At 44.2% G+C, this 18,977-nt stretch overlaps 1 protein-coding gene across 3 annotated transcripts in view; it reads left to right on the forward strand.

Moving 5' to 3' along the window:
• MTUS2 (microtubule associated scaffold protein 2) overlaps nt 1-18,977 on the forward strand; it is a 697,108-nt gene that overhangs the window by 521,641 nt on the left and 156,490 nt on the right. For all 3 annotated transcript variants that reach the window (XM_056561844.1, XM_056561842.1, XM_056561843.1), the window contains exon 6: nt 1,204-1,293. In XM_056561844.1, coding sequence (XP_056417819.1) covers nt 1,204-1,293 — 90 coding nt within the window. The remainder of the gene's footprint in view (nt 1-1,203; nt 1,294-18,977) is intronic.

Here is an 18,977-nt window from a genome sequence, read left to right on the forward strand (position 1 = left end):
GTTCACATCTTAAAATAACCTACAATGTAGACAAGAAAAACAGGGATTGCACTCACCATCCGTACAACGTTTTATTGATAGTTGTCAGGCATTACAAGCTGGTGTAAGAGTTGAGGCGGGGAACGTAACCGGGACAGACTGTTTCACGTTTAGTAACACTTCTTCTAGCCAGTGTACACCGGCTGGAAGAAGTGTTACTAAACGTGAAACAGTCTGTCCCGGTTACGTTCCCCACCTCCGCTCTTACACCAGCTTGTAATGCCTGACAACTATCAATAAAACGCTGTACGGATGGTGAGTTCAATCCCTGTTTTTCTTGTCTACATTGTTTGTGCATTCTACTGGATTTGTGCTCCACCCTATCTGACATCATATTCTGTAAAATCCGTACACCATCCACATCAAGTCACCTGTCTAAATTGAAGCCTTAGTTTTGTAGTGCCGGACTACTTGTCTCTCACTATCTACAGTTTTAAAATAACCTACATTTATGGTATATGTCAGTAGAACAGTATGTCAATACCGCCACGTACCTGCACCAGATCCATTGATTTCAGTGGACCGAATATAATGTAGCAGTGACTACAACTGGTCCACTTCCAAGTACATAGGGGGATATTTATCAAAACCAGTGCAGAGGAAAAGTTGAGCATAGCAACCAGATTGCTTCCTTTATTTTTCAGAGGCCTTTCCAGAAATGAAAGAAGCAATCTGATTGGTTGCTATGGGCAACTGCTCAACTTTTCCTCTGCTCAAGTTTTGATAAATCTCCCCCTATGTACATGGAAATAGACCAGATATAGAACTAAACTGAACTAAAAAGCAAGAATATCTGTGTTTGGGTTCCTGCAAAATAATACTGTATATTAGTGTTTCCCACCCAGAATGCTTTCAGTTGCTGCAAAACTACAACTCCCAGCAGGCCCAGACAGCCAAAGGCTGTCCGGCCTGCTGGGAGTTGTAGTTTTACAAAATCTTGAGACACCCTGGTTGGGAAACACTGCTGTAAATACTCAGATATGGACCAAACATAGTAACTACTAGACTGTGTTCGGGCCACTGAAATCAGTGAATCTGATATACAGATATACAATCCGTCAGTATGCCGACATATACCACAAACTTTAGACTGCTTTAGGTGTGATTGTAGCATTAAAGTCACTTTGATAATGTTTTTAAATAATGCAGTATATTGTTTTCCAGGATTGAAGAAGGAGACCCAAAAAGATCAAGAAGTTATAAAACCAGCAATTTCATCTCCGAAAAGACAAGTGACCAAGGTGCAATCACCAGGTAGAGTATCTGAGTAAAAGGTAAAAGCAGGGGGTGGGAAAAGCACTATTTATGCCAATGGCAGCATTTTCAGAATGCACTCTGATTGGAGCTATTGGATGGATGGTCATTCATTTCATTGTCTCTTGTGTCCTGGCCCTTAATCCCTTAAAATCAAATTATTGGTCAAAAACACTTACCTTTAGTGGTGTCATCCAGCTCCTTCAGGTTCCATCCTTTACGTCCTTCATATATAATGACCCATTGCCAATGTACTAAAAGAATGCAGTCATTTTACCCTTGCACCTTCATCATTAACAGACACAGCACTCCATTCCACAGCACTCCATTCTCAGTATAACGCTAGGAGGCTGCTTGCTCCATTGATCCCTTGTTCTGGCCCTGAACTAAACATTTTAAAAAAATGATGTGAGAATAAAAGCAGTTTAAAGTGTGTAGGTGGTTTAGAACATGCATTTACAAATACCTAAGTTATTCCAAGGAAGTCAACAAAGGGATTGTTCAGGGTCTCGTTCCATTAGCCATAGACGAAAATGACTATAAAGAGTGATTTTTTTTTTCTCCTAAACACTTCAAAGACAGCCCATGGATTTTGATAGGACCATTATAATGCTCTATTATCTCCTTTGGTGGCACTGTAGGGGAAACTAAAGCTAGTACTACAGCAAGATACTGCCTCTGACTGCCAGGGGGGATGTCTGCTCCAGTAAGGAGGAGGAAGGAGTGCAGGGAAGGCCAGACATGTACTGGTAGTGGGGGACTCTATTATTAGGGGGACAGACAGGGCGATCTGTCACAAAGGCCGGGATCGCCAAACAGTGTGTTGTCTTCCTGGCGCTCGAGTTCGGCACATCGCGGATCGGGTTGACAGGTTGCTGGGTGGGGCTGGAGAGGAGCCAGCAGTCATGGTACATATTGGCACCAATGACAAAGTAAGAGGTAGGCGGAGTGTCCTTAAAAATGATTTCAGTGACTTAGGCTGCAAGCTTAAGGCAAGGACCTCCAAGGTAATATTTTCTGAAATATTACCTCTACCACGAGCCACACCAAAGAGGCAGCGGCAACTCAATGGGGAGGGTGCAGCTGTGCTTGGGGAGAAGAATGGCTAGAAGGGTGGAGGAGTGTTTAAACTAGGGACTGGGGGGGAGGGAACCTACAAAGTAGAGGGGGAGGATAGTGTAGATAGAGAGGGGGGACTTAGTAATATACCTGGGGGTGGAGCAGAGGGAGGGGTTAAAATAGTTAATAGGGATAGGCTTCATAGGAAGAAAAATCATACACCTTTGAATTGCATGTTGACTAATGCCAGAAGTCTGTTCAATAAAACAGAGGAACTGGAGTGGTTGATGTCTGAGGAAAATTATGACATAGTTGGTATAACAGAGACTTGGTTGGATGATAGTTGTGCCTGGGCGGTCAACAGGGTTATAGTATTCAGGAAGGATCGGACAAAACAGAAAGGGGGAGGAGTTTGTCTTTATGTAAAGTCCAGTCTGAAGGCCGCACTGCGGGGGGATATACGGGGGGAAACGATAATGTGGAGGCATTATGGGTAGAAATATATGGAGAGTATAATAAAAAAATTCTGATAGGGGTTTGCTATAAGCCACCAAATATAATGGAAGAGGCAGAAGATCAATTACTGAAGCAAATAAATAAGGCAGCAAATCAGAATGAGGTGATAATAATGGAGATTTTAACTATCCTGATATATATTGGGAGACTGAGACCTGTGAATCTCATAAAGGAAACAGGTTTCTGACTATAGCTAAAGACAATTATCTGTCCCAAATGGTGCAGGGCCCGACCAGAGGGGGCTCCCTACTAGACTTGATATTAACCAATAGTGTTGCTCGCAAATTTTCGCAATGCGAATTTTATTCGCGAATATCGCATATTCCCGAATTTGTGAATATTCGCGAATATAGCACTATATATTCGCAATTACGAAGATTCGTTTTTGTTTTTTTTTCACAGTAAACATCACAGTGATCATCCCTCTCTACTTCCAGCTTGTGTGGTGTAAAGAAGGCTCTAATACTACTGTGTGAGACAGGCGTGAGAATGTTCGCATATGCGAAAATTTGCATATGCTAATTTCCACATATGCAAATTTACGCATAAGTGAATTTTCGCATAAGTGAATTTTCGCATACGCAAATTTTCACAGATGCTAATTTTCGCATATGCGAAAATAAAACGCAAATATTACGAATATGCGAATTTAGCGAATATATGACGAATATTCGGCCATATATTCGCGAAATATTGCGAATTCGAATATGGCCTATGCCACTCAACACTATTAACCAACAGATCTGATAGAGTAACTGATGTGCATTGTAGAAGGACACCTAGGAAATAGTGATCATAATATAATACATTAAAACTTGTTATTCAATAAGGGAATCTCTCGAGGGGCCACAAAAACAAAGAACTTTAGGAAAGCAAAGTTTGATCAACTCAGAGAAGCCCTTAACAATATAAAATGGGATAATGTCCACAAAAATATGAATACTGACACTAAATGGGAGACTTTTAGGAATATCTTAAATTCTCACTGTAAGATGTATTTACCTTATGGGAATAAAAAGGTCAGAAATAAAAGAAAACCAATATGGATGAATAAAAATGTTAAGGGAACAATAAATGACAAAAACAAAGCATTTAAACTACTAAAACAGGATGGCAGTGCAGAAGCATTAAAAAGCTATAGAGAAAAAGTTAAAATATGTAAAATACAGATAAAAGCTGCAAAAATAGTGACAGAAAGACTCATTGCCAAAGAGAGTAAAACTAACCCCAAAATGTTCTTTAACTATAGAAAAAGCAAAAAGGTCAAAAATGAATGTGTTGGCCCTTTAAGAAATGATGAGGAAGAAATTATAAACGGGGATCAGGAAAAAGCAAATATATTAAACAAATTCTTCTCCACTGTATTCACCAAGGAAAATGAAATGCCAGGTGAAATACAGAGAGATAAGGTAAACGCCCCAGTACAGGTCACCTGTCTAACCCAGGAAGAAGTACAGTGCCGCCTACAAAAAATCAAAATAGACAAATCACCAGGTCCAGATGGCATTCACCCCCCGTGTTCTAAAGGAATGAAGTATTGTAATAGACAGACCTCTATTTTTAATATTCAGGGACTCTATAGTAACAGGGACTGTTCCCCAGGACTGGCGCATGGCAAATGTGGTGCAAATATAGGGGACAAAAGGTGACCTTGGAAATTACAGACCTGTTAGTTTAACCTCCGTTGTATGTAAATTGTTTCAGGGTTTTCTAAGAGATGCTATTTTGGAGTAGCTTGATAAAAATAAATGTATGACCCCCATATCAGCATGGCTTTATGAGGGATCGGTCCTGTCAAACTAACCTGATCAGCTTTTATGAGGAAGTGAGCTCCAGACTGGACCAAGGGGAATCGCTGGATGTCGTATATCTGGATTTTTCCAAAGCATTTGATACGGTGCCACATAAAAGATTGGTGCATAAAATGAGAAGGATTGAGCTGGGGGAGAATGTGTGTAAGTGGGTAAGTAACTGGCTCAGCGATAGGAAACAGAGGGTGGTTATTAATGGTACTTATTCTGATTGGGTGACTGTTACTAGTGGGGTAACAAAGGGGTCAGTCTTGGGTCCTATTCTATTTAATATATTTATTAATGACCTTGTAGAGGGGTTGAATAGTAAAGTAGCAATCTTTGCAGATGATACTAAACTCTGTGAAGCGGTAAACACAATAGAGGACAGTGCACTGATACAAATGGATCTGGATAGTTTGGGGGTTTGGGCTGAGAAGTGGCATATGAGGTTCAACACTGTCAAATGTGTCACGATTCGGCTAGCTGATAGTGGATCCTCTGTGTCAGCGAGGGATAGGCGTGGACCGTGCCAGTGGACCGGTTCTAAGTAGCTACTGGTATTCACCAGAGCCCGCCGCAAAGCGGGATGGTCTTGCTGCGGCGGTAGCAACCAGGTGGTATCCACTGGCAACGGCACAACCTCGCTGACTGCTGAGAAGGCGTGGGACAGAAGGGCTAGGCAGAGACAAGGTCAGACGTAGCAGAAGGTCGGGGCAGGCGGCAAGGTTAGTAGTCAATATGGAATAGCAGGAGGTCAGGAACACAGTATGGGTAACACAGTAATAGCTTTCTCAAGGCACGAGGCAACAAGATCCGGCAAGGGAGTGCAGGGGAAGTGAGGTATAAGTAGGGCAAGGAACAGGTGCAAGCTAATCAGGGTGATTGGGCCAGGCACCATCATTGGTGCACTGGCCCTTTAAATCTCAGAGCGCTGGCGCGCGCGCGCCCTAGAGAGCGGAGCCGCGCGCGCCAGAGCATGACAGCCGGGGACCGGGACAGGTAAGTGACCTGGGATGCGATTCGCGGGCGGGCGCGTCCCGCTATGCGAATCGCATCCCCGCCGGCCATGTCAGTGCAGCGCTCCCGGTCAGCGGGTCTGACCGGGGCGCTGCAGGGAGAGAAATGCCGCGAGCGCTTCGGGGAGGAGCAGGGACCCGGAGCGCTCGGCGTAACAGTACCCCCCCCCCCTTAGGTCTCCCCCTCTTTTTGTCGGGATGTCGCTCCACAGAGGACGAGGACATCGGGAGCGACTGTAGAGTCTCCCTCCGGGGGACAGCGAAGTCCTGGGAATGCCCATGCATGGCAGACAGTCCAGAAGCAGTGGGAATGGGGAGGGGGGGCAGAGGGTGAGGTTTTACACGGGGCAGAGTGTCACCAGGACGGGGACTATGAGGGGGGACGGCACAGTCCTGACAGGCCTTGGGGAGACCAGGCACAGGAGGAGACACTGAGGACCGACAGACGGAGCTGGGAGAAGACGTGAGGCACTCCTTGCGGCAAGCAGGACCCCAATTCTTGATCTCCCCGGTGGTCCAGTCAAGGGTGGGAGAATGGTGCTGGAGCCATAGCAGACCGAGGAGGATTTCAGAGGTACAGCCAGGCAAAACCAAAAATTCTATTTCCTCGAGATGCGGTCCAATGTTCATAAGCAGGGGCACTGTGCGATAACGCACAGTGCAGTGCAGCTTGACCCCGTTGACCGAAGAAATATAGAGCGGCTTGATGAGACGGGTCACCGGGATGCAGTACGTATCAAGCAAAGAGGCCAGAATAAAATTTCCAGAAGAACCAGAGTCCAAGACGGCCACAGCAGAGAAGGAGGAGTTGGCAGAAGGAGAAATCCGTACGGGCACAGAGAGAGATGGAGAAGCAGACTCCGTACCCAGAGACGCCAGGCCCACATGAGCAGGTTGCGTGCGTGCATTTTCCAGATGTGGAGGACGAATAGGGCAATTCACCAAGAAATGTTCGGTACTAGCGCAGTACAGACATAGATTTTTATCCCTACGGCGAGACCTCTCTTCAATAGTCAGGCGAGACCGATCTACTTGCATAGGCTCCTCGGCAGGAGGCACAGGAGTAGGTTGCAAGGGATACCGTGAGAGAGGTGCCCAGGGATTAAGGTCTTTTTCCTGGCGGAGTTCCTGGTGTCTCTCAGAAAAACGCATGTCAATGCGGGTGGCCAAATGGATAAGTTCATGCAGGTTGGCAGGAATCTCTCGTGCGGCCAGCACATCTTTGATGTTACTGGATAGGCCTTTTTTAAAGGTCGCGCAGAGAGCCTCGTTGTTCCAAGATAATTCAGAAGCGAGAGTACGAAATCGGATGGCGTACTCGCCTACTGAAGAATTACCCTGGACCAGGTTCAGCAGGGCAGTCTCGGCAGAAGAAGCTCGGGCTGGTTCCTCGAAGACACTGCGAACCTCAGAGAAGAAGGAGTGTACAGTGGCGGTGACAGGGTCATCGCAGTCCCAGAGCGGTGTGGCCCAAGACAAAGCCTTCCCAGACAGGAGACTGACCACGAAAGCCACCTTCGACCGTTCTGTAGGAAATTGGTCCGACAACATCTCCAAATGTAGGGAACATTGTGACAGAAAACCACGGCAGAGTCTAGAGTCCCCATCAAATTTGTCCGGCAGGGACAAGCGGAGGTTAGGAGCGGCCGCTCGCTGCGGAGGAGGTGCAGGAGCCGGCGGAGGAGATGGTTGTTGCTGTTGCAGCTGCTGTAGCTGTGACTGAAATTGCTGTAGCTGTGGCTGAAGTTGCTGAAGCTGTGACTAAAGTTGCTGTGTCATGGTGGTCAAGTACGACAACTGGTTTTCTTGTTGGGCGATCAGTCGGGATTGCTGGGCGACCAGCGTGGATATATCAGCGATACTTGGCAGCGGCACGTCAGCGGGATCCATGGCCGGATCTACTGTCACGATTCGGCTAGCTGATAGTGGATCCTCTGTGTCAGCGAGGGATAGGCGTGGACCGTGCCGGTGGACCGGTTCTAAGTAGCTACTGGTATTCACCAGAGCCCGCCGCAAAGCGGGATGGTCTTGCTGCGGCGGTAGCAACCAGGTGGTATCCACTGGCAACGGCACAACCTCGCTGACTGCTGAGAAGGCGTGGGACAGAAGGGCTAGGCAGAGACAAGGTCAGACGTAGCAGAAGGTCGGGGCAGGCGGCAAGGTTCGTAGTCAATATGGAATAGCAGGAGGTCAGGAACACAGTATGGGTAACACAGTAATAGCTTTCTCAAGGCACGAGGCAACAAGATCCGGCAAGGGAGTGCAGGGGAAGTGAGGTATAAGTAGGGCAAGGAACAGGTGCAAGCTAATCAGGTTGATTGGGCCAGGCACCATCATTGGTGCACTGGCCCTTTAAATCTCAGAGCGCTGGCGCGCGCGCGCCCTAGAGAGCGGAGCCGCGCGTCCCGCTATGCGAATCGCATCCCCGCCGGCCATGTCAGTGCAGCGCTCCCGGTCAGCGGGTCTGACCGGGGCGCTGCAGGGAGAGAAATGCCGCGAGCGCTTCGGGGAGGAGCAGGGACCCGGAGCGCTCGGCGTAACAAAATGTAAGGTAATGCACATGGGGTGGAAAAATCTGAGACGGGGTTATATATTAAATGGGAGCACACTTGGGATGACTGACGTGGAAAAGGACTTAGGGGTCTTAGTTAACAGTAAATTTAGCTGTAGTGACCAGTGTCGGGCAGCTGCTGCCAAGGCAAATAAAATCATGGGGTGCATCAATAGGGGCATAGATGCCCACGACAAGGAAATAATTCTACCGCTGTACAAATCACTAGTCAGACCACACATAGAATACTGTGTACAGTACTGGGCACCAGTGTACAAGAAAGATATAGTGGAGCTGGAGAGGGTTCAAAGTTGGGCAACCAGAGTAATATGGGGAATTGGGAGGACTACAGTACCCAGAAAGATTATCAGAATTGGGGTTATTTAGTTTAGAAAAAAGAAGGCTTAGGGGAGACCTAATAACTATGTCTAAATATATCAGGGGACAGTATAGAGATCTCTCCCATGATCTATTTATACCCAGGACTGTATCAATAACAAGGGGGCATCCTCTATGTTTAGAGGAAAGAAGGTTTCTACACCAGCAGAGATGGGGGTTCTTTACTGTAAGAGCAGTGAGACTGTGGAATTCTCTCCCGGAGAGGGAGGTCATGGTGAACTCTGTAAAAGAGTTCAAAAGCGGTCTGAAGGCTTTTTTTGGAGAATAATAACATTACAGGTTATGGATTCTAGATCTATAGGGACAGTATGTTGATCCAGAGATTTATTCTGACTGCCATATTGGAGTCGGGAAGGAATTTTTACCTCTAGTATGAGGGTTTTTTGCCTTCCTCTGGATCAACTCAGTAGGTACTCATTAGGGATATAGGTTGAACTAGATGGACTCTGGTCTTTTTTCAATCTTACGAACTATGTTACTATGTTACATCACAACTAATAAAATATGTTCACCGTAACAGGACACCCAGTATTTACTTGTGGGCCAGAATAGTAACCAAACTATATAACATTAAAATATTATTAAAAGACTAAAATATGTGTGTATATATATATATATATATATATATATATATATATATATTATACACTATATGCACGCAAGTATTGGGAAACCTACATATTATAGGCTTTTAGAACATTCCATTCTACAAATAAAGGCATTAGCATGGAGTTGGTCCCCGTTTGTAGTTATAACAGTGTCTACTTTGTGTATAGGAACACACATCCTTCTTAAAGGAGAACTCTGGGATGTAGCAACTTATCCCCTATCCTAAGGATAAGTGATACGTGTCAGATTGCGGGGAGTCCGACCGCTAGGCCACCGCGATCTCCCGCATGGCACTCCAGCTCTTTACATAAAAGAAGCCGTTTCAACCACAGCACAAAGCTGCGGCCAACATGCCCCCTCCATGCAGCTGTATGGCAGAGCCGAAGATAGCCGAGAGCAGCACTCCGGCTCTCCCATAAAGCTGCATGGAAGGGGCATGTTGTCCGCAGCTTCGTATGCTGGTTGAAACCACTCCTTTCATGCAAAGAGCCGGTGCGCCATGTGGGAGATCACGGGGAGCCCCAGCGGTCGAACCCCCCGCGAATCTGACACATAAGTTGTTACATCTCAGAGTTCTCCATTAATATCTTTACTCAGGTGTTTAGAAATATTTGTTAAAGAATGGGTCTCCCTAAAGAAATCACCAAATTCCAGCATGGTACTGTAATAGGACGCCGCCATGTCAGGTTGTGAATTTCCCACACCCTCCTATGCCTACTAGATCTTCCATGATCAGCTGTAAAAGAAAACATCTAGGAACCACAGCAACTCAGCCATGAAGCGGACACCACATAAAGTTACAGAGTGGGGATGTCCAGTACTAAAGTTCATAATGCATAAAAGACAATAACTTACAAACCTTATCTGGTATTAAAATCAGCACAGGAACTGTACACCGGAAACTTAACGGCATGGGTTTCCATTGCTAAGCAGCTGTAAGGAAAACTTCCAAGCACAATGCCAAGCTTCAGATGAAGGGGTGTAAATCCACCACCACTGGACTCTAGAGCAGGGAAAAATGTGTTCTGTGGAGTGACGGATCTCACTTCTCTTTCTAGCATCTGATGGACAAGTCTTAGTTTGGTGATCGCCAGGAGAACATTGCCAGGAGACTGTATTGTGCCAGCTGTAACATTAGTGGAAGATCGATAACGCTACGACACTATTTGTCAAGTGTGTAGTTTAGAGCAGCACTACCAAAGTCCACAAATGAATATGGGTGCAAATGTTCTAGGGCAGTGTTTCTGAAGCACGGTCCTCAAGACCCCCCAACCGGTCATGTTTTTTGTAATGCCTGATTCACTGACCATAATTATATCACCTGTGAAAGACTAAGGAAATCCAGAAAAATGACCTGTTGGGGTTTTTTAGGACCGCTCTTGAGAAACACTGTTCTTGGGGTTGAACCAACACCTCCCCATTAACGTGTATATTTCACAGGAGATGCAGCAATCCGGGAGTAAACAATCTGCAGATGTTTCATTCACCCAACATGACAATACAACGGTTCAACTATTTTCAAGCCTTGGAAAACACACTATGTTGAAAAGGGTTGAACCGTAATAATGTCATGTTGGGTAAATAAAACAGCAGATTGTTTTAATCTCAGGTTTTTTCAGAGGTTGCACCTCCTGAGAAAATGGGTCTTGCAGGATGTCATTCACAGGTACCAGATCGCTTTGAGGTTAGGAATTTTTTTTCTTATCTATATCTTATTTATCATTGGTGGTATGATTGGTAGAAATGTTGCTAATATATTGTGATGGTATTATTGATTATGGTAATGGTAACAGTTTGTAGGAACAGTAGTTTGTAGTTTTGAATAGTTCGGTTACCTTTGAGTATACTGAGGTTTTCCAATAGAAGAGTATAGTATTTTTCAGAGATTGGCAGAGAAAGGTAAATCTTTTTTGGGCTGATTATAATACCAGATGAGGTTTGGTCTCTGCAGTTATTGAGTCAGCAAAGCGTTGCCCTATGCGTCTCAGCACTTGACCCCGATATTCATGTGGTCTCCACTACCTGAATGTGGTTCTTAAACATTTCCACTCCATTCACAGCTAAGGCTAGGTTCACATTGCCGTTCGCATCCGATCCGTTAAGGGTCCGATCGGCTCTTTTTTTTTTTTCTTTCAGCCGTTCGGACCCTAAAACGGGTCGGATGTAAACGGCTACTATCGGGTCCCAACAGCCCACATTCAATTGCATGGGATACGTTAGTGATCCAGTAATTTTACAGGAATTTAGTGCGACCACTATTGTTTTCTACGTTAAACTTCCATTCTTCTGGCCGGATTGCCGGATTCCTTTGCGGAACTCCGCAAAATTAAAGTGAGGTCTTAAAATTTTGCGGAATGCAGATTTGCTACCGTGGAAATTCGGCTGTGTAAATGGGACAGCAGAATCCCATTAAAGTCAATGGGCAGTAAATTTTGGTGGAATTTCTTGCAGAATACTGCTCGGAAATTCTACCGTGTGAACATAGCCTTACAATATCACCATGGAATTCAAAAGCTCTTTAGGATGACCCATTCTTTCCCAAATGTTTATCAGGGGGACTGCAATGGTAGGGGCTGGATTTTATACATTGGTGGCAATGGGGCTGAATGAAGTTATTATGAGCTGGGATCCGATACTTTTGTCAATTTCGTGACATTGCCCTCGTGTCCTTGGAAAGCTTGACTTTTCTTCTACACTAAAACCATTGTGATCACTGGAGCCTGACAAGTGGAATTAGTTAACTACAGGGACCTGAGCTTTATCAGTGCTGAAGCTTTTATATAAAAAATTTACACAGACAATTGCATGTGACACTTAGCATAATGAATTCTACCCAAAACAAACAGACCCCTGGCCATCTGCGCCACTGTCATCCTCTTCAGTGAGGCAGATGCTTTATTCTACCTGGCAACTGAAGATACGTTATACATTGCTATAGCACCAGACTCCTGTCATTTCATTCTCCAGGTACTAAACATTATAAGTCTTACTATGCTATCTCAAATATCTGTCTACTCTCAACCCTTTAGGCTAAGTTTCTACTTGTTTTTTTTGTGGCCCAAAAAAACCCAAGAAAAAAGCGTCAGAAAAAGGTCACAGCATTTTCCTGTGTTTGGTGGTTTTTTTTCTTGCGTTTTTTGCCTTTGAGTGGAAATTGAATTTTTGGCCCCTTTGATGTTTTTTTCAAAATTTGTTGGGTACCAAAAAAATAAAAAAAATAAAAAGGATGCAATGGTGATGGAAAAATAAAAAGGTTTTTAAACTTTTTTTAAGTGTTTTTTTTTTTGTAGTACTACTACTCCCAGCATGGAACACACTTCCATGATGGGAATAGTAGTTCCTGTACTAATAGACAGATCGCCCTGGGTGTCACTCCTGACACCCAATGTGATGGTCCATAATATAGCAGAGATGCGGCTCTATACAGCGCTCGCATTTCTGCACTATACTCCGGGCCGGCCAGTGATGTGATTAGAAATTCACATCACTCATTAATATTTTCCACCCAGAGTGGGGACTGGCCAGATGGTGGCAGCCAATCACCGCCCTCAGCGGGAAATATGAAGGGTGAGTGGCCGGCTGGAGTACAGAGCAGAGATGTGAGCGCAGGAGAAAGCCGTTCCACATCTCAGGGATGAAGGATGATCACAGCGGGTGTCAGGAGTGACACGGGCGATCTGTCAATTAGCACAGGTACTACAGCTCCCAACATGGAACAGTGTGTTCCATGCTGGGAGTAGTAGTACTACCTAAAAAATGTTAAAAAAGAAAAGAAAAGTGAAAAACACACACACTACATTTTTATAATTACCGGCTACATTTTTAGTGCCCTGCCCGCACACATAAATTGATCCCTGTTTTAAGAATTAATAAAAAAATAATAATTTTAGAAAAAAAATGGAACTTTCGTTAGATACATTTTTTTTCCATCACTACTGTATCTTTTTATTTATTTATTTTTTTTATGGTACCCTACGAAAATTTATTAAAAAAGGTATCAAAAAAGAATAAAAACTGCCTGCAAAAAGGCCAAAGTTAAAACCCACATGTCGTTTTTCTTGGCGTTTTTTTACTCCCATAGACTTCTATGGGGAAAAAACGCCACAATTTCAGGGGAAAAAAAACACTATAGGTTCAACATGCTGCGATTTTGCAAAACCACCAAAGAGCTGAAAAACGCCAAAAAAAGAGTGGAAAAAAAATGAAAGACCTGTGTGCCTCCAACTGTTGCAAAACTACAACTCCCAGCATGCCCGGACAGCCTTTGGCTGTCCGGGCATGCTTGGAGTTGTCGTTTTGCAATAGCTGGAGGAACACAGGTTGGGAACCACTGGGATAAGCTGTCAGTATCAGATTGTAAGGGTCTAACTCCCAGCAAACCTCCTTTCCCGAATAACTTCTCATGTGGGCAGCGATGCTCCAGCAAGCACTGCGGCTTTGTCACTGTTTACCAGGCACAGCGCCATACTTTTTCTTAGTGGCTATATCTAGTATTGCAGCTTAATTCCATTCACTGAATTTTGCAACAGCTGGAGGTAAACTGGTTGGGAGACACTGCTTTACAGGCTTCTTTTTCTTTATACAATAACTATTGAATTACTTAAAAATATATATTTTAGCAAAGCCTTATAGAGGGCAGATGTACTACATTTACCAATGCTTTATTATGACAATAAAATTGCATATTTTTATGTTTTTTTTTTTTTCATCTTAAAACTTCTCCCTTATTTTAAATGTCCAAGATAATGAATACAATGATAGGGAATATAGTGAATACTAACACAATTAGTATAGTTGAAAAAAACAACTATATTCTGCATGGAAATTCCGCTGCAGGAAAAAAACAATAGCAAAGGAGAATGTATGTAAACAACCTTAGACCCGAAGTATAGCTTTAGGGGGGGTTAGACGTTGTAGTTGCATTTGCTCCCTGAGTCATGTGGTGGGCTTAATTGTCCCTCTATCACAAGGCCAGTGGTATAGCTATAGGGGTTACAGTGGTTGCAGCTGCAACTGGGCCCTTAAAGGGGTACTCCGGCACTTAGACAACTTATCCCCTATCCAAAGGATAGGGGATAAGATGCCTGATCGCTGGGGACCCCCCGTGATCTTGCATTCAACACCCCAGTTAAAATCAGTCCCCGAAGCATGTTCGCTCCGGGTCTGATTACCGGCGAACTCGGGGCCGGCGGCGTGTGACATCATGCTCCGCCCCTCAATGCAAGCCTATGGGAGGGGGCGTGACAGTTGTCACGCCCCCTCCCATAGGCTTGCATTGAGGGGTGGATCGTATCCTTTGGATATTGGATAAGATGTCTAAGCATCGGAGTACCCCTTTAAAGGGGTACTCTGGTGGAAATTTTTTTTTTTTTTTAAATCAACTCTCTCTGCTGACACCTCTGTCCGTGTCAGGAACTGTCCAGCGCAGCATCAGTTTGCTATGGGTATTTTCTCCTGCTCTGGACAGTTCCTGATACGGGCATCAGGTGTCAGCAGAGAGCACTTTGGACAAGACAAAAAAGAAATTCAAAAAGAAAAGAATTTCCTCTGTAGCATACAGCTGCTAAAAAGTCCTGGAAGGTTTAAGATTTAAAGGTTTAAATATTTTTTAATAGAAGTAATTTACCAATCTTTTTATATATATCTTATACCAGCGCTTCCTAATACACTAGGTTAGCTGCCAGGTATTTTAGATGGGTCCCTGTAGACCATATATAAAGTAAAATAAACTGTAATGAATAAATAAATACCGGCGCATATATAGATTAAAAATGTATAATTTATGAATAAATACAGGACTTAAAAAAGAAGTGTTCCCTTGATTAGCAGCAATCCAAATATTCAGTAGTCAATGATGCCTCAAATGTTACAAATGAGGTAACTTGATTATAGTTACCTCATTTGTAACATTGGAGGCATCATTGACTACCGAATATTTGGATTGCTGCTAATCAAGGGAACGCTTCTTTTTTAAGTCCTGTATTTATTCATAAATTATACATTTTTCATCTGTATAAGCACCGGTATTTATTTATTTATTTATTCATTGTAATTTACAAATCTGTTTAACTTTCTGTCACCGGTTGATTTTAAAAATATGTTTTCCACCGGAGTACCCCTTTAAAGCGCGGGGGGGGGGGGGGTTTGGTCTGCTGGCAGGGAGGTGTGCAGTCACACAGGTTACAGGACAGAGAAGAGAATTCATATAACATTTTGGAAAGATAAACCACTGGCAGAGCTGTTTGGCAGTGACTTGTCCCTTCTCTTTACATTCAGAACACATAAACTCTGAGCCGAGCTGTATGTCCATCGGTAGGAGAGATCAGTACAAATAGCTCTTGTCAATCTGCTGAACTATGAACAGTGAGACCTCATTCACACGGGGGAATTTCCAAGCGGAATCCGGAAGAAAATTTTTACTTGGAGATTTCGTTGCAGCAGAGTCCTTTTATTTTCAATGGGATTCTGCTGCACTGTGCACACGGCGGAATTGCCACCCTGGAAACATCTGCCATGGAAATTAAAATTCTGGTCTCCAAAGAAAGAATTGTCTTGTCAATTTTTTCAGCGGAATCCGCATGGAAATGCCTTCCTGCTATAGACATTTAAGCCGTGTGAACATAGCCTAAAGCTTCCCTACACTAACGTCCCCCCCAGCTATCCTATGTAATGTTACCAGTATACTACTGATTGTGTTATTGACATGGGTGATTGATGGGCGCCACTTTGTATTTGTGCATGGTTGTATTCTTCTAGGTTTGCGCATGACCTATCCTGCCAGGATTCTTCTGCTATATATATATATATATATATATATATATATACACTACTCTGTACAATGTGAAGATATTTTACCAGTTGGCCAGTCTGCAGCTGTGTGTGATAAAGCGGCTGAGCCTGGTGATTACCATCTGGGATTTCAGCACCGCAGCTTGGACAGCGCATCACTATCCCCCTCCCGGAGGCTGCACACAACAGGAGCTTATTGGCAGTGACAATACTGACTGGCTGACTTCTTTGCCTTAATTGTTTTACTGTGGCTGTGCTACGTGGGCGATTTTCAGCGTATCTCTCATGGTATCAATATAGACTTGGAGCAGTTACCCTTTCTAGAAAGTTAATTACAATCTAACCTGTTCAGGTCTGGAGTTATTCAGGTCTTCATGACCAAAAGTTTTGTTGTTTTTGATATGTATTAGTTCAATGACTTTTTTTAATTTTACTAACAATGTGACTTTTTAGTCCCTTTAGGATGCTTGACCGTGCAATAACTTGACTGGTTTAATAGTACACTGCAATACATCCGTACCGTACCATGCAGTAACTTGATTGGTTCAAAGGTACACTGCAATCTGTATCTGCATTACTCAGCATTACTCCTGCAGGCATAATATACTGCATCTGTATTGCAATGTATTATGACTGCAGGAATAATGCTGATAGGCAGCCTATTAGGTGCACACAAGTTGCAGACATAGGAGCATTCATTAGATACTGTCTGCTAGAGATGCCCATCAGCACTTTGAGATCACATTGTATGCTCTCTTTGTCGAACTGCTTAGACGCCACTGTTGCAATTGACCACAGCATCTAATGGGTAAAATGGCTGTTGATCCTGGGTGTTGCGGCACTATAGGCTGTAATATACAGTCATTTTAGAGTTTTTTGCTGATAGAACAGTTAGGAACAACAATTTGAAATCTATTGCAACTGGTGTGTGTTGCTTTTCTAATAGCTGTAATATACAGCTGACACTCACTGCGGAAGCTCCTGTTCCCGCTTCATGCTCATGTCATTCATTTATGGCACCTGTAACTAACTACAGAGCACCAGCAGTGTAAAATTATAGCAAATGGCACCAAAGGGTTAAGAAATATGCTGCCTATATTTGCAAAGAGGCCAATTCTTTTAGGACACCGCAGCAAATCCTTGCTACAGACATAGTGATTACATGGTCTGTATGATTACCAAGACCAATAGAGACCGGGGTCACACCATGCAGGTCATATTACAGAACATAGAGTTAACTTAAACACACATTTCAGGACCATGACCATCTGGGATAAATGATAGTAGGTGGTCCTTAAAGTGTAGCTCCCACCATCCTTTTTTTTTCTTCTGTCCCTGCCTATTGCCCATCTATCCCTAACCCCCTTACTGCCTTTAATTTTTTTTTTACTATATTAAAAATGCTTTTTGTCTGCCTGGTAGTGTGCTCACTACCATGCAGACTTCCCCAGCAGGCACCACATCACTGATGCCTGCTGGGGCCGACATTTCCGCCCTTAGTTCACCTATTCAGTGTGCCTCCAGCTGTTTCACCACTACAACTCCCAGCTTGCCCTGACATTTATTGGCTGCCAGGGCATGCTGGGCGTTGTAGTGGGGAAACAACTGGAGGCACACTGTGGTGAAAACAGCTGCCACACATGCCGCTCCCCCGAACCCCGCCATGCAACCCGCTACTCGCTGTTTCACCACTACAACTCCCAGCTTGTCCTGACATCTATTGGCTGTCAGGCCATGCTGGGAGTTGTAGTGGGGAAACAACTGGAGGCACGCTGTGGTGAAAACAGCTGCCGCACATCCCGCTCCCCCGAACCCCGCAACGCAACCCACTTCCCACCCCGAAAAAGAATAAAGTGAAAAAAATGCAGGGCAGTCCTACCTCACACCAGGAGCCAGGCCGGCGTGCGAGGCCAGGCTGAATGAATTAGGACCAATGCCCGGCCGGCATCGGTCCGAATTCATGCGTGACGTCTAGGAGGGAGACCCCTAGTGGCCGGTTTTCAAATGTAAATTAAACAATTTTAATGAAAAAAAAAATTAATGTATATTAGAGATATGTTGTAGTACATAAGTACTACAACATATCAAAAAATGTTTGGTGACAGTGCCCATTTAAAGAGTACCTGTCATGATCTTGTTAAATTTTATAATCCTCCCAGTTCACTGCCCCCATCATGATAAACCACCTCCTGCATTTATTTTTATTATTATTCTGCTTAGCATCAATCAGATTCACAGACTTGGAAGGGGTGTTCCCCAGCCGGCATGACATCATCTGAGGCCATACAGGGGAGAACTTCCTCCCTCACTCTGCTACACACAGCCCAGAGCAGTTCAGTGTGAGATGAGCTATTATTGGCTAAGGCTGCACACACACACCTTCAACACTTCAGACAGCATTTCCTGATTTTGGACTTCTGCCAAGCCAGCAGGAGTCCAAAGTCTGTGCAAGAGATGGGGGGGGGGGGGGGGAATGTGCTCTGGACAAGTAGGGGGACATCTAGTGGCAGCTTTTTTTAACACAAATAAAACATAGAAAACTAAAAAAAAAATTAAACAAAGTACATTAGAAAAATGTTTAATTTACCATTAGGAGTACAATAGCAAAAATTAGTTTTAATGACATTGCTGATTTAAGAGATTACAAGGGCATTACACACCTTCCCATGATAACCTGCTACCTACACACACACACACATATATATATATACTAGCTGAGTACCCGGCGTTGCCCGGTTTTTCCTTCCTAATCCTTTTTGGGGAGGAAAATAAACAAAGGAGGAAGCTTTTGACTTAATATGCAGTCCTCATATATTGTTGTCATATCCCGACCCCACATTCCGACCTCCTATCCCGACCTCCTATCTCGACCTCCTGTCCCGACCTCCTATACCGTCCTCCTATCCCGTCCTCCTATCCCGACCTCCTATCCCGTCCTCCTACTATCCCATC

The sequence above is a fragment of the Hyla sarda genome, chromosome 2 (genome assembly GCF_029499605.1).
Source record: "Hyla sarda isolate aHylSar1 chromosome 2, aHylSar1.hap1, whole genome shotgun sequence".
In the NCBI taxonomy this organism is placed as follows: Eukaryota; Metazoa; Chordata; class Amphibia; order Anura; family Hylidae; genus Hyla; species Hyla sarda.